Here is a 15,311-nt window from a genome sequence, read left to right as displayed (position 1 = left end):
GTATATGCATAATCAGAGTTTCATTGTTCAATATTATAGGATGTTCTAGGAGCTGCATCAGCTGTAAGCAGACAGGAATACAATCAAAAACTATTTTTAAAATGCGTGAAAATAAATAAGGTACAATTATTCACTCTTTTTCTTAACACACAAAGTACAAGGTATCCAATGAAATTATCAGGCAGGAGATTTAAAATTATTTTTATTTTCATGCAGTGCATGATAAAAATGGCACTTGTTCCTACAGGATGTTGTGGGTAGCAAAAATACAAATTAGTTCAGTAGATAATAAAGACAAAAACATGGAGGAGGCATCAACAAATACTTATTGAATTCCAAATCTGAAAGTCCCCACAGGGTGACTTCTCAGCTGTTATAGTATCCTATGTGTTTGAGAGGTTTTTAAGTTTTCCATAAACTTTCACTACTGGCCACTGCAGGAGATGGAGTCAGTTGAATCTCACTGTTGATCTCACCCAAAATGGCAGACGTTTTTTGAAAGCATATGAGCTTGCAGATTTGAATGCCTATACTATACTATATACTATATTTTTACATATAGCAAAGAAGTTTTAAAGAATGTCTAGAGGGTTTTCACTGAATTTGTGGGTTTTTTTGGTGTTCTGTTTGGTTTTTTTTGTTTGTGTGTGGGTTTTTGTTGTGGATTTTTGTTTGTTTGTTTGTTGTTGTTTTGGTTCGGTGACCATTTAGGTAGTCTGCTCTCACCAGAAGAAAACTTTGAAAAATGTACCCACTTAACAGTTTTTTGAGATATTTCTATCACATTTTTCTGTAAAATATACAGAAAATACAGTACATACTTCTACTTAATGTTTAAATATGCACATGCATTTATGTGTCAGAGGTACTATAACATACACTAAATAATAAAATGTGAATTGTTAGCAGTGATGATATGAATTTCATTTTTCCCTACATATAAGACATTTGTGTCATCATTGTAGCTCTAATCCATATTCAGGTCTTCACGTTTGGTGTGCAGTAATATGTAAATTACCTAGCCAGCTGCATTAAACAGTGTTTGTTTATTCTATTTCTTTTGGCATAGCATATAACTGAATTTCTGCCAAAAATGTGGCTGCTTCAGGGAACACTGTTCAAGTAGAAGGAAGTTTTGAAAGGAAACACACATCATAAATCTTTACTCTGTGAAACAGTAAAATCAAAACAAACTTTCTGTTCATAAAAATATCTGCATTAATGTAAAATAATGGGCTTGTGAAATACAATGCGCAAACTGAATCTTTTTAGAACGCTCTGTTTACATTGGCTTTGTAAACAAGAATACAATACTAAGAGGCAGTGATTTTTTCATACGTGGGAAGGGTGACTAAAACTGGTGAAACATGAAAATGGAAAGTTTAAGAGAAATTATTTTAAAATGGCATATTAATCTCCCCTAACACATTGCATTTAAATGCATTTAAATTTAGAACGCAGTGAAGTTTAAGTGTTAAAAAAATTGCATTAATGATGCATAGAGATATCTACTTATGCTGGCAGTCCCTTCAGTCTTCCAGTCTGACACTTCCTTTTTTATCCAGCCAGCTAATTTCCCCTCTTTTGTGAGGAGTAACTGTTTTCACACTAGTGCTTACCCAGCAAGCCTCCTCATTGTTTCATGGTTAATTATCTTCTTGAGCTTCACCTTCTCGAGTGAAGAGAGAAAAACTGGGCTTCCCCACAGCTCTAATGAAAGCTAAGTTTTAGAGATGCACTGTGTGAATAAATGCAGTGTCTGATCTACCAACATAATAAATGAGTTCCTAAACTTTATGGAGTCACAGCTCATCCAGCAGGTTTATTGAACAATGTAGAAAGACTTTGTTTTAAAAATCCTTTTTTATCTTTGAAAGGGGGGAAGAATATCGCTTCAGTGTGAAACCGAATACCTTAAACTGTTCCAAAATCTCTAAGTGTTACACAAAAAGTGCATGTCAGACATTGTTTCAGTACAAACCTGAGCTGCTGCGTGAAAGACTTTGAGCTCTATACTTCAAAGTTGTATACTAACAACACTTATACTAGTAATGTTAATACTATAGCCCTGTGCCCCTCAGTTATTACACCACTTCATAAACTCTTAGTACTCAATAGGTTTTTATGCCTCACCGGCACTGAAAATAGCCATTGTGGATAGACCTAAATTTTCGGTTTATGTTCCAATTTGAGCCCAAGTTTAAACTGTGTAACATTTTAAATAAACTCTCCTGTAATAGAATAAATTTGAACAATGGTAATAGTGGTTTTGTAATAATGAGGTACGCATCATTGTAATTTTGTACTCAGCCAAACTAAGGCAGGCAAATATAAACTTCTTACCATAACAAGATATAGTCCATGACTCTGTCTTCTTCTAAGTGAATTTCTACTAAGTATGCTTATATTAAATCATTTCTCAAGTGACCAAACCAAAATGTGAACATAACACTGGTACTTGAGACATTGCACAAGATCTATCCAACTAACTAGATTAGACTGAAAATCCCGATCCTTTTCTTTCCAGCCAGCTCCAGGGCTGTGTTGACATGTATTACATTCAGAGAAAACTATAAACATCATAACTTACTTGGAGACAGGAAAAAAACTGGAAGTTCAAGGATGAGATGATCTTAGTGAAAGAGCTCTGCCTAAGGACCTCGTATACTCAGAGATAAGGCCAGTGTTTCTGTTTTGCAACATTTGAAGAGCAACTCTTCTTGCTTATAGAGGTTCTGTAATGGCAAGGAGCAGTGGCATTGTTGTAGCCTTAAGGTGCTTACCATTGTAATTTTGATTCATCACCAGGAGAAGTCTCTGCCACTTATTGACAACTGTGGAGCTTAACTTAACACTTGCAAATCCATAGGTAGACAGACTGTGCAAGCAGTATTCTTCTAGCCTTTGACTTCACAATACTTGCTTATTGACCCTCCTCTAGTCAATATCCCAAATTTACAGATGGTGAATCAATGACTTCAGGAAGTGCCTGTACTGAGATTACAAGGAAATTCTGTTGAAAATTTAAATAGAGGGAAAAAAGAGTCTATTCTCTCTGACAACATGAATTAGGCTAAATTTGGAAGTCTCTCAACTGCTTCATGAGGAGGAGAAACTGATGATAGAGCCAGATATTCTTCATGCAGTCCTCTCATTCATAAATAATAGATAAAGTCTCCCTTTCCAGTATACAGGAAGAATTTTTGTTTAGAAATTCAAGCCTGTCTCCTGCAGCTCTCAGTGAGAAAACTTTCTTTCTGGGTTTCTCCTAAGGTCAGGTTCCCGAGGGCTTATGTCCTATTGTTTTGTACCCTATATCTACCTGTTTCTATGGTGATTCTCACTCTTTATTGTTTCACACAAACACTCATTTCTGCTGAAACAAAGCTCCTAAAAACTCTATGATTCCAGGTATCCTGATGTGCCTGTTTTAGGTTGGAGATGGCTGTTTTGTCTACTGAGTCCACTCATAGTGTCCACTGAGTTGCTTTGGTTAAACTGAGAGAGTACACCATTAAACAAGTACCAATTAATAATACTAAATTGAAAGTATTCCTAATCAGTATGCAGACCTCTGAAATAGTAAAAAGACAGTAGCAATTTTGTTATGCCACTGTAGCTTTGCTAGTACAACTTTGTTCATGAGCATCTGAATGCAGAATGCCACCAATATGCCACAAAATTGGTGCACCAATGGAAAATTATGCTGGAGTTCTGCAGTGTAGAAAAGTAATAGTTAAACGTGTTCAAGCATGCTCGGTTCCACAGATTTTCTGGGTTTGGTGGTTTTTTTTGTCTTAGCCATAAAGACTGATCTTTAATTGGGTCAGATTCTGAGCCTTGGCATGGATGAACTTCCACCAACTTGCATGGGCATGCATCTGAGGTAGCCTGCCAGGATTTGCTCTTTTCTGAGGTAGGTGTGCATGGCAACATGGTGGGTTTGGGTAAAGCTAGGAATGTTTTTCTAAGAGTTTCATAAAGGGCTTGTGTTATATCCTTCACAAAGAAAATCATATATTCCTCTGAAGTAAAGGTGAGACTGAAATGACATTCAAGGGCAAAAAATCCTGTCATGTAACCTCTTGACAGATGAAAAGAAAACTACAAAGCAGCAAAAACAAGTCAGTAAAATATGCCATGTAGCCAGGTTTTCTTATCACAAAAACAGAAAAAAAAGCCCAAATAAACAACTTAGAATATAGGTCTGTGATTGTAAACCTATTTGGATGACAATATATTTTGCTATTAAAATGTTAGAAATGTTTTTCTGCTCTCTAGTAATATTTAAAAGTCTTCTCCAGCAAATGGGAACCAGACATGTTCAAAAGCCATATGAGGATACAGTGGCAAAAAAAGGAGGCCGCTGCTTCCATAGAGGCTGGAACACTGATAATGGGTAGTGTGGTAGCAGTGATACTCCTGGCCCAGCACACAGACTAAACATGCTGAGTTCCATTTTTCACCTTGATCTGTGATAGAATTTAGTTCCTGCAGGCCGTGTGTGGACATGGCTCATTTTCTGTCCCAGCCTGGCTTGTCTGAGCCGACTGGAGTGTGATGGAGAGGCTGGAACCTTTCACTCTTTCTTTTGTCCATCTCTCAGCTTACCAAGAAAGACAGAAGGCCCTGACAGGACTCATGTACAGGCACGACTCACCTCAGAGTGTTACCTAGCATCACCAAGAGACATTTAAGTAGTAGGAGAATGGTTAGAGAATAGCCAATTTCTCTGTCTTTTTAAAACACTTCTACTACTAGTAGGGACTAATAGTTTTCAGCTAGGCACCACATTAAAATATCACTGCAGTTATTTCATCTGTTGTTTAGAAGATGTGCCCTCAAAACTGCTATCATGATAAAGAAAATTATCAGTTTTAAAACCTGGATAGGACAATCTTTACCTCGACTTTTATTTCTGGGCATTATCAGAGAACTTCAAACATCATCATAAATACAGGTACCTGAGCAATAGTGGAACCTCAGTTGTTCCCATAAGATCGAGCCTGCACTGAGACCCTTGCAGGTGACACCTGTGACTGCAGAGAGCAAAGGTGAAGTCAGTGTCTTTCCTGAAGAACAGGAATCTGTACATACAACCACCCATGCAGGACCCTGGCAATAACTGTAAGCATCTACAACACCTAAAAGAAAAGCACAAGTTCTGCATGTGCAGGATTGAGCATATTATTTCATCAAGGGAGGCAATAATAATTGTAAAATGAAGCAAGAAGAAGTATGAACCACAGTTTTGGATCTTATTTTCTCAGGAAATAAACATGTACCTTCTACTTTTAACTGCAATTATAACAAATAGGTATGTTAATGATCAGTTTCTCTAGTGATCTGAGACAAAGCATACTGTGTCCAAACATTTTGAGACCATAGTGTAATGTGCAGGTCACCTCAATATTATGCACATGGAATATTATGCATATGCTCATGCATATTGAAACATTGGTGTTGGGAAAGGGGGACAGTTTTCTTGTTGGCTGTGGTATAGGGGACCCCCTTTAGAAAAGGAACTTAGGTGAAGCAGAGGTGAAGTGGGTACTGTACACGACTGTTTCCCTCAGCAGAAGTACTTGACATGCTTGCATTTTTTCAAAAGACAAACTCATGTTTGTCTTCCTTCAGTGTACGCACATTCCTGGAGATGGGGGATGGTTTTCTTTCTTTCTCTTTCTTTTTCCCCTGTCCCCTAAATCCAGTTGAATTTGGATAATTTGTCCAAAGCAACTGAAGGATATGTTGCAGGAGAAGGAGAAACAGAGTTATTATTTACTATTGTAAAAGCTCTTTTTTTAATGTTAATTCCTTTAAAAAAATGTAATGGTATGTAGGGGTTACATTGTAGGCCTGTTTCACCAACACAAAGTATCTGTACTGGAGTAGCACATGCAAATGAAGCCAAAACAGCGAATCATTGTTTAATAAAATTTGCTGCAGAAAAAACAAAACTATCAGTGTTTTAGTAAAGGGAACAAATGAAAAAATGCATTTTTGAGACTTTTCCTCAAAGAGCACTGGGGTTGAGGAAATTACTTTGTTTGGTTTAATAATCTTATTTCTTTCCGTTAACATTTTCAGCAGATTAGTTGTCTAACCATTAAACACCAACCCTATGAGCATTTACGTGCACACCTGACTTTGCTCACATTAGTTATCCCACTAAAATGGGAATAGTGTTCTGAGCAAAATAGTTCAGGCTTCAAATTAGGAATAGCCAAAGTCCTTAAAGCAGCACATTCAAATACATTAGAATTAATTCAACCTTTCACTCTTCTGACTCTGTAATTTAATTGATTCTTGGCTTAATTATTTTAGAAACTTTTCATGCAACAGTAAATACTTCCTAAGTGTTGTTTATCTAGTGGTAATATTTTAAAACTAGGAATATGCATAATAATGTGTATCTTTTTTGTTCTCATTGCATCGTGACTTTTTACTTGCTTGCTCAAAACTATTTACCTTCTTTTACTGTGAACCATGTGACCATCAAGGCCTACTCTAGATGTAGTGGTATTTAGTGACTTTATAATGAAACAGTCACTCTGACCTACTTTAAAGGTACCTATTTTTAGAAGCATGACATGTACACACACATATGTATGCATGTGTGTATTTATACATACACAGTCTTGCACGCATAAAAAACAAGTTTGTAAATTCCATTAAATTTAGTGCAATCAGTTACAACAGCTGATATACAAAGAATTTTTGCCAGACAGAATGCGTGTTTGTAGCATATTTTGTCACAGACATCAGCAAGGTCAGGACTTAATAGTGACCTTACAGGGCTCACCCCACTGAAATCTGAAGCTCTGTAGCACACTCAAAACTTCTCTTTAATTGTGGTACGTCTTGTATGTGGAGATTGGCATGTCTGTCTGTGACAGACCCCTTTCTTGTCGGGTATTTGTAGTTCAAGAAGTGATATCTTGAATGAGGCTAGGTGTGTGTAAGTGAAAACTCTGTAGGAAAGCCACATTCTTCATTAACTGAAACGGGGTAAAAAAAATTATGCGGCTCTCACACAAGTTTTCCCAATTGGAAATGTCAGTAAAAGATTTGTCTGCTTTGTGTAAAAGATGCATTATGCAGTACTGTAGAGTTCTTTAGAATGAAAACCAAGACAGTCTGGAGAAAAAACAATGGCATTTTTCCCTGATAAAGTGAGCAATCAGAATTTAGCTCTGAGACTAGCTGACACAATATTGTACCTCCCATCCTCTCTACAACACCAAGTAAAAGATCAGTTTGGGGAATTTTAAATGTTCTGTTGGCAAGACCTAATAATCTGTTACTATCATGTTAATTCCAATCCCCTAGGACCCTCCCTATGCACTGAGCAGCATGATGAGGAGACATCTGACATAACAAAATAGTCTTCAGTGATTCCTGGTTTTAACCTTGGTACTACTGTCAGTGCAAACACGGGCTGGAGTGCCACTGCTTTCCATTCTTCCCTTGGGAGCTTTATTCAATAGTTTGTAGGGTACTGCTCTCTACAACAACTACTTCTATGTCTAAAGTCTCCTTCTTGTTTGAGCAGCTTGTTAAATTTTGTAAAAAAGAAAGGGAAGATATATACCTCCACTAAAAATGCCAAATACAAAATGTTTGTGACTTAAACTGCATGGTTTGTTTCAAGGTTAAAACTTGGTCTGTACTTGGAAAGCACTGCAAATGTAGCTGATAACAGCTACAGTTGTACTTCAAGGGAGATTATGCTTTTAAGAAAAGTAGTAATTCACTAATATCAATTCACTAATTCATTAATATCTACCTAAGAGCCTTTAGAAGCACAGTGACAATCAGAAGAAAAAAAAAATAATCAAATTCCTTACCATCATAGCTATGCCTGCAAAACTTCTAAGTATATACAAGGCCTCAGAAAAGCATGTGCATTTGAAGAACAAAACATAGGCTTTGAAGTGAGGAGCATTCAGTGAAGATGGATGGGCTGAGGTCACAACTCTACATCTTTTATTGTTTTAGTTCATCTGACATGCAGAACAAACGAGGCAGCCAAGTGCTGATTTACAGGGGGAAGGTTATCTTCCTGACCAATAAGGACCAAATGTTTTAGTTTTGAGAAACAAAATCTGATTCTATGGAACATAAAATCCTTGTAACCTGCTGCTGATTTCCTGCCTTCAGGGATTTCTTTTTGCAGCTGGCAGAACCTTAAAACAGTAAAATTGCTCAGTTTAGGAAGCTTTGCAAAGCAATGTATTCCTAATGCTAAGTACAACAAGTCATAAAACGTGTCACAGAGAAAATGAATAATTGTAGCTTTCTTGTTTTATCTAGCAGATTTTCAAACTAACTTAATTACTGTTATTCTCTTGCACCAGTTTTAACTTGCAAGTTGGTTAAGGGTCAGATACAAGTGGAAAACTGGTCCTAACTAAGTACCAGCCAGGAGCCACTATGAAAACATGGCAAAGTGGCAATCCAAACAGGGATTTTTGAACTCCATAATGTACAGAACTGCTCTGATAGCTGTAGTTGTCTAGCAAATGGGTGTTTTCATGGGAATTTAACATTTAAGCTATCTCTACCAACATCTCACATGGAAAAAAGAAAAAAAGGACTCTGACAAATTTATTTCATGAAAGCTTTTTGGTAGGTAGATCCACAAAGAGACTCTAGCCTTCAACATTAGACATGACAGATTCTCAAAATCCCCAAAGCCTCCTAACCTGCCAAGGAGGAAAATAATTTTTGGCACCCATATTTCTGCCCGTGATTATGTGCAGTATCTTAACACAGCCTCAGTACTTGGGGACCTACCTTACAACTAAGCCCAATGAAGCCTGAGGACACATATTTGTCTTACATGGAGAATGTCTTGGTGTATCTGATATATTAATAATCATATGACCCTGCTGAATGGTAGATAGCTACTCTGGCCAATTTGGAGGAAATAGTTCTTTCTTATGTCAGTTGAGTGTTTTAGCTATTGGTCTACTGGACAAACTGGGATGCAATAACCTTGTATCTTACACAAAAACGGTGCCACCTATATCCACAATTAAATAGACACTGAAGCAGGGATTTGGACCTATCTGTGCCTCTTGCCAGTCAAATGTGTTGAACATTGCACTGCAGGATAAAATTCTCTTCGCCTGTCTATGACCCAATTAATATTTAATTGTTTTACATGAAATGAAACAGAAGAAGCTGGCTTCTTTACAGAATAGCATGTAGGTAGGTCTTGTCTTGAGAGAATGAGAACCTGGTTCATGTCTTTTATGACAAGTCTGATTAAGTGTCCCACATCCAAAATCAGTGCCCTAACTATTGAGCTGTTGGAGAATGTTCCATGATTTCTCACAGAAGGGCTGAGCAGCTTTAGTTCCTACTTCAAAGAGAAAGTTCCCAGCTGAGAATCGAAGTCAGAGATACGTGCCTTCCTCTGCACAATCAAGCTTGGCCAAGTCTTCATGAGGCTAAGTCAGTATCTAAGTTGTGTACAACTGCACTTCATTGGACTACAGCCTCATTTTATCTGCTTATATTTCAATAACTTTGTAAGTTGGTTGTGATTTAGATTGCTGTTTGGCATGTGATCAACTCTGTATTTAGAAAACAAAACTTACTCCAAGAAAGCTCGAGGGAGTGAGAGATCACAGTTGAAAGGGTTTTTTTTTGAAATATTGCTTATTTTTCTGGACACAGTGATCATTGTTCAGCTGTTAGGATGATTTAAACTACACGATTCTACATTAGTTAACAGTTCTATTACAAGATTTATTATATAAGCGAAGTGTTGCCTAAAATGGAGGTCTCTCAATAAATAGAAAAATAAAGTAAAATTAATTAGTGCTCAGTCAACCAGTCCCAAAATCAGGGACCACTTCTGTCTTATTTTGAGGGGTTTAAGGTGAGCTGGTACTTCTGGACACTTGACACATCACATTTGAGTGAGAAACGTTGTCAAGGTGTTCTTCCTCTCCCACATGTGTTTCTAGAGGAACAATTCTTGATACTATATGCTCTGAGTCATAATAGCAAATTTTACTGGAAAGTTACAAAAGTCTTTAAAAAAAGGCAGATTAAGTTTAGCTCAGTTATTTATCAGCCCTTTCCCAGAGAAAGGTGTCATCACAGAGAATATTTGAAATTCATGTAGTGTTTAACTAGACTGATTGATTGTTCTTACGGCTGAAGACATTAACATTCATTAGTCTTGCTTACTGGTCATTAGTACTGCCTTCATTATCAAGTAAGGAATAAATAGAAATTCAAATAAAAATTCATTGATTCTTGTGACGTCCAGAGCATTAGATCTGTTGTTTTAAGGCTGACAACACAAAGGTTTCATATAAACATTTCAAAAATCCTTTAATAAATCCTTTATATCTTAACTCTCTTAAATTTAAGCGGGCTAAGAGAGATACTCATATATCCAACATAATAGAGTGCTAATCATGTATTTTTTACTAACACCCCCTTATGTGACTCTACAGAATGGTTAAAACTCATTACAGATAAAATGATTAACTACAAATAATCACTATTAAAGTCAAATTTCTATATTATATTTTGACAGCAAATAAGAAAAAAAGCCCTAAGAAGACTAAGAAATCGTTCAAAATGTAATAGGTTTCATTTTAGTTGATCATTTTAATGGTACAAAAAACATTAAAAAAAATATTAGTGATCATTGTTCCAAAAATGCACTTTACTCTTATTAATGTACTTATATTATTTCAGTGGAAGCACATTTAAGTGCAGCTGTAAATATTTTTAATCTTTGACTTTTTCTTTTTTTTTTTTTTTTTTACAGGAGCCTCTGAATGTTATTGATCCCAGTTTGATGGACCTAAATGGTCCAAGTGAGGATGCACTTGAATGGGATGAAACTGACATAAGTAATAAGCTGATCAGTATTCATGAAGACTTAAGTGATCCTGATCAGGAACTCAAGAAGGATGATCAAAGCCAGAAACTTGCTTCAGGAGAATGTGGTGATAATGATGTGAATGAAGATGAAAGTATCAGTGACCATGGAAGTCCTCTTTATTGTCCCAGCATCACTTCCCTTCCAAATCCTCACATCTATCAGGTGTATAGTCTTCATAATATTGAATTATCAGAAAAGAAACACATGCCTTTTTTGAAGAAAACATCCAAACTCTCCAGTGTTACACAGTCTAACATTTTAAACAAAAGTCTTAGTAAAGACTCGTCATTTTCATCTACCAAATCCCTGCCAGACCTAATAGCGGGGACCACACTGGCAAAAACTTATAACTACACATATCAGAGTGGAAACATAAGCCGGCATTCTGAGAGTGAGAGTGGGATAGTGAGTGAATGTGATACAGAAACTACAAATAATTCAGAAATTTTTTTGCTAAATGATATTGAAAGCACTCAGAGTAATCCTGACATTGGGCATGCAGAAATTCAAGTGGACGATATAGTAAATGTAATAAGACAGAAGATGAAGCAAGATGAAGAAGACCATGCTAGTCTCTCAGATGATTTCCAGCTGGCAACTTCTGCGTGTTGTGGAAATGAAAATGATGAGGATTTGGACAGCATTACCATGTGTAACCCTGCTTGTCCAGAAGAATCACAAGGAAAACATGACATGTTTACATTTTATGATTACTCATACCTTCAAGGCTCCAAATTCAAACTACCAGTGCTAATGAAACAATCACAAATTGAAAAAACACATACAGAGGGCAGTTTGTTTCATGGCTTTTGTTTTGATAAAATACCTGGTAAATCTGAACATAAGCCTGAAGAGTCACAACCAGATGGGTTTATTCATGACCATACTCAGGCAAGTATCCCTGGAGAATCAGATCCTAATTCCTGTAAATCTGCAGAAACTGTAAGAAAATTAACTGTTACAGAGAATACAAGACAGGTTTCAACTTTATCTTGTAGTTCTTCATTAGAATCTCTGTCTGTAGTAGGTGATTTGTTCAGCTCAGGTATTTTTAAAAGTGGAGATGGTCTTCAGCGAAGCACCTCTTTGGAGAGCTGGCTGACTTCCTACAAAAGCAATGAAGATCTTTTTAGTCATCATGGCTCGGGAGACATAAGTGCAAGCAGTGATTCTGTTGGGGAGCTCAGCAAAAGGACATTAGATCTTTTGAATCGCTTAGAGAATATTCAGAGTCCTTTAGATCAAAAGATAAAGCGCAGCATCTCTGATATAACACTCCAAAGTAGCTCTCAAAAAATGTCTTTTACTGGACAGCTGTCTCTAGATATTGCATCCTCAATCAATGAAGACTCAGCAGCTTCTCTCACCGAGCTCAGCAGCAGTGAGGATCTTTCTCTCTGCTCTGAAGACATTGTATTGCACAGAAATAAAATACCAGATTCAAATGCATCATTTAGAAAACATCTTAATAGGTCTGTAGCTGATGAGAGCGATGTCAATGTCAGCATGATTGTTAATGTCTCCTGCACCTCTGCTTGCACTGATGATGAAGATGACAGTGATTTGCTTTCAAGTTCCACCCTTACCTTAACTGAGGAAGAGCTAGGTATCAAAGATGAAGATGATGACTCCAGTATAGCAACTGATGAGGATATTTATGAAGAATGCAATATAATTTCAGGACTTGATTATATAAAAAATGAGCTCCAAACTTGGATTAGACCAAAATTTTCTTTGACAAGGGAGAAGAGGAAAAGTAACCTCAGTGATGAAATTCAGCGCGGTAAAGAAGTTAGTAATGAGACATCAAAAGCCACAGATACATTAAGCATTGAAACACTATTGAATGGTTCAGTACAGAAAATATCAGAAAGTAATGGCAACAGTAAGAATGTACCACGTGATCGTGAAAAAGGGACAAAAAGTCATGTGATGAAAGATATCTCTCGGGTTGTGAAGGATCCGCTTGTGGATGATATGGAGAATGGCAATGTTGAAAATACTCCTGGCAGTCAAAAGGAAGGTCTTGTTAGAACATCAGCAACTCCCAAAACTCATGCATCACTTGATGTCAGAGAAGCTGAAAATGAACGTTGTGTCTGTGAAACTTTCACAGATAGTTCAGATGATTCACATATGGATGGCAAGGAGACTGTTCTGTTGTCAGACGAATTCAGAAACCCTCCAAAAGAATGTCAAAGTCATCTTCAGCCTGATCATCACTCTGTTGCTTCCTCTCCTGCTAAAAAGCCTTGTCTTGAATCTTCCTCAGAAATTAATTGTGTAGACATACAAGATACAGCTTTACAAACATCCTTACCTAATGGTCAACAACGTAGAATAAGCACCACTGAACAATCTGCTGATTGCTCTACAGCCTTGAAATCCAATGAAACAGAATGCAGCTCCTCAACCAATGGTCTTGATTTGTGCTGTAACTGTGAATCTGCTGCTTTTGATAAAAGAAACATGGAAGATGGCTCAGTACACAATTTTGTGAGGGAGATAATAGACATGGCATCAACAGCTTTGAAAAGTAAGTCACAACCTGAAAGTGAGTCATCTACTCCAGCTTCATTAGCACAGATCAAGGAAAAAGTATTAGAGCATTCTCACAGACCCATTCAGCTAAGAAAAGGGGACTTCTATTCTTATCTTTCACTTTCTTCTCATGATAGTGACTGTGGAGAAGTAATCAAATACATAGAAGAGAAGAGCAGCACTCCTGTGCTACCGGACTTCACAGATGAGAGAGAAAATATTGAATGCTTTTTTGAAGCCTGTCCAGAGGAAGAACGAGTAGAGCAGGAGCAATCCATTTCTAATGGTACTCCTGAAGCACGAGTTGAGCAACAGCAAGCTCTTTCTAACCATATTTCCAAAACATCTCCAGAGTCATTAGGTGAAGTGACTCTAGAGTCATTAAAAGAAGGTAAAACTTCATCTGCAGGTAGGGATTTATCTTTCTTACATGATGATGACAATGATATAAATGTCCCCAACACTAACAAACAAAGTGCATCAAACAATTTGAAAAATGCTGCTGCCGATTTGCTGATTTCAGATGGGCAAACTGAAAGTTTGGAAAAGAATTATCCAGAACTTAACAATAAAAAGAGTAGTAAAGGAACTGAAGAGCCCAAAGGATGTGTTGCTGCTTCTGAAGAGGCTTCAGCTATAGAGTCTCAGTTAAAGCCTGGCCATTCACAGAAAAAGGATGTTTTGCATCAGAATAGTAAAACTCTTACTTGTGAAGAAAATCTCCTGAATCTTCATAAGGAAAGACATATAAATATGCACAGATAGAATGTAACCCTCTTCAGGCACATACATTATCCTAAAAACAGGTACGTACTCTACAAGTTGCACATTCATATTTTAATTTTTTTTTCTTTTTTTTTGTACACCACCCAGAGCTTCTGTTTTATGATAGTGCTATATCATTTGTTTTGATTACACTATAAGCCAAATTTACATGCCACTGGTCAACAAATGCAGTGAATACAAACTGCTTCTTGTCCTTTGGCTTTTCACTGACTGGAGCTACTCCCATCTGGAATAAGGCTGCTATCTTGCAGAACTTGGGAATTCGTCAGGAATAATATTTCTGTATCAGCCTCCTCTTCCCTTCTCAACTGAACTGTGGAATGAGAAACCAGCTCTATTTATTGATCCCCTTCTCCGCAGTCAGATGGCCTCATGAAGTGCTCAAAAACACTTGATGAAGCTGAACTCCCAGTTTTACAAGAATTCTGGGTGACTGGTGAGTTCGAGTTCTACAATATTTCCAGACAAGATGTGTAGAATAGCTAAGCAGACTGGAGAATAAGTAGAGAGATAATAAGTCATCTCTTGATGTCAGTCCAGCATCATTTAAGTTCAGTAAGCCATTATTAAGAACACAATTATTACAACACTGTGTTAGGACAAAAGCTGATGTTACCAATATAGGAAATCTTTACAACATCATTAAAGAGTATAATTCAAGGGTAATGTAAAATAAAGACCTGAACACAAAGCTTTGGTTCTATTTTGTGGTAAGCATTTTGAAACATAAGTAAAATGGTGGAACCTAAGATGAAAAAGTGGCTCTGATCTCTTCCAAAATTTGAAAGTAGTTCAGATGTGGAGTTTCTGACCTCACATAAATGTCTAACAATAACTGCACATTTAACAACAAAAGAAGATCTACAAAGCAACGTCTGGATCAGATTCTAGCATGTAGCACTGCTGCTTTGAGTCTCACTAGATGTTTGGTGACCCAAAAGCCAGAAGAGCTGCACAGAATGCCATTAATCTTTGGAAACACTCCTCTAGTAGACCAGGGCCAGAATGGCAACTCCAAGTGCAACTCCAATTCCAAATGCTGCTGCTTGCCAGAAGCTGTAGCAAGGGA

At 37.1% G+C, this 15,311-nt stretch overlaps 1 protein-coding gene across 2 annotated transcripts in view; it reads left to right on the top strand.

Annotated features, from left to right (window-relative positions):
• AKAP6 (A-kinase anchoring protein 6) overlaps nt 1-14,357 on the top strand; it is a gene marked incomplete at its 5' end in the record, with an annotated part of 220,913 nt that extends 206,556 nt beyond the window's left edge. Inside the window, 2 exons of one of the 2 annotated variants that reach the window (XM_080346163.1) lie at nt 10,799-13,865; nt 13,980-14,357. In XM_080346163.1, coding sequence (XP_080202289.1) covers nt 10,799-13,865; nt 13,980-14,221 — 3,309 coding nt within the window. In that variant the 3' untranslated portion in view covers nt 14,222-14,357. Of the gene's footprint in view, nt 1-10,798 lie in introns of both variants that reach the window. The other variant, XM_080346162.1, reaches the window with a different exon arrangement.
• Nucleotides 14,358-15,311: the final 954 nt, after the last annotated feature.

This window comes from Nesoenas mayeri (genome assembly GCF_963082525.1).
Source record: "Nesoenas mayeri genome assembly, chromosome: 5".
In the NCBI taxonomy this organism is placed as follows: Eukaryota; Metazoa; Chordata; class Aves; order Columbiformes; family Columbidae; genus Nesoenas; species Nesoenas mayeri.
The sequence above is the reverse complement of the archived record's forward strand: the minus strand, read 5'-3'. Positions and strand labels throughout refer to the sequence as shown.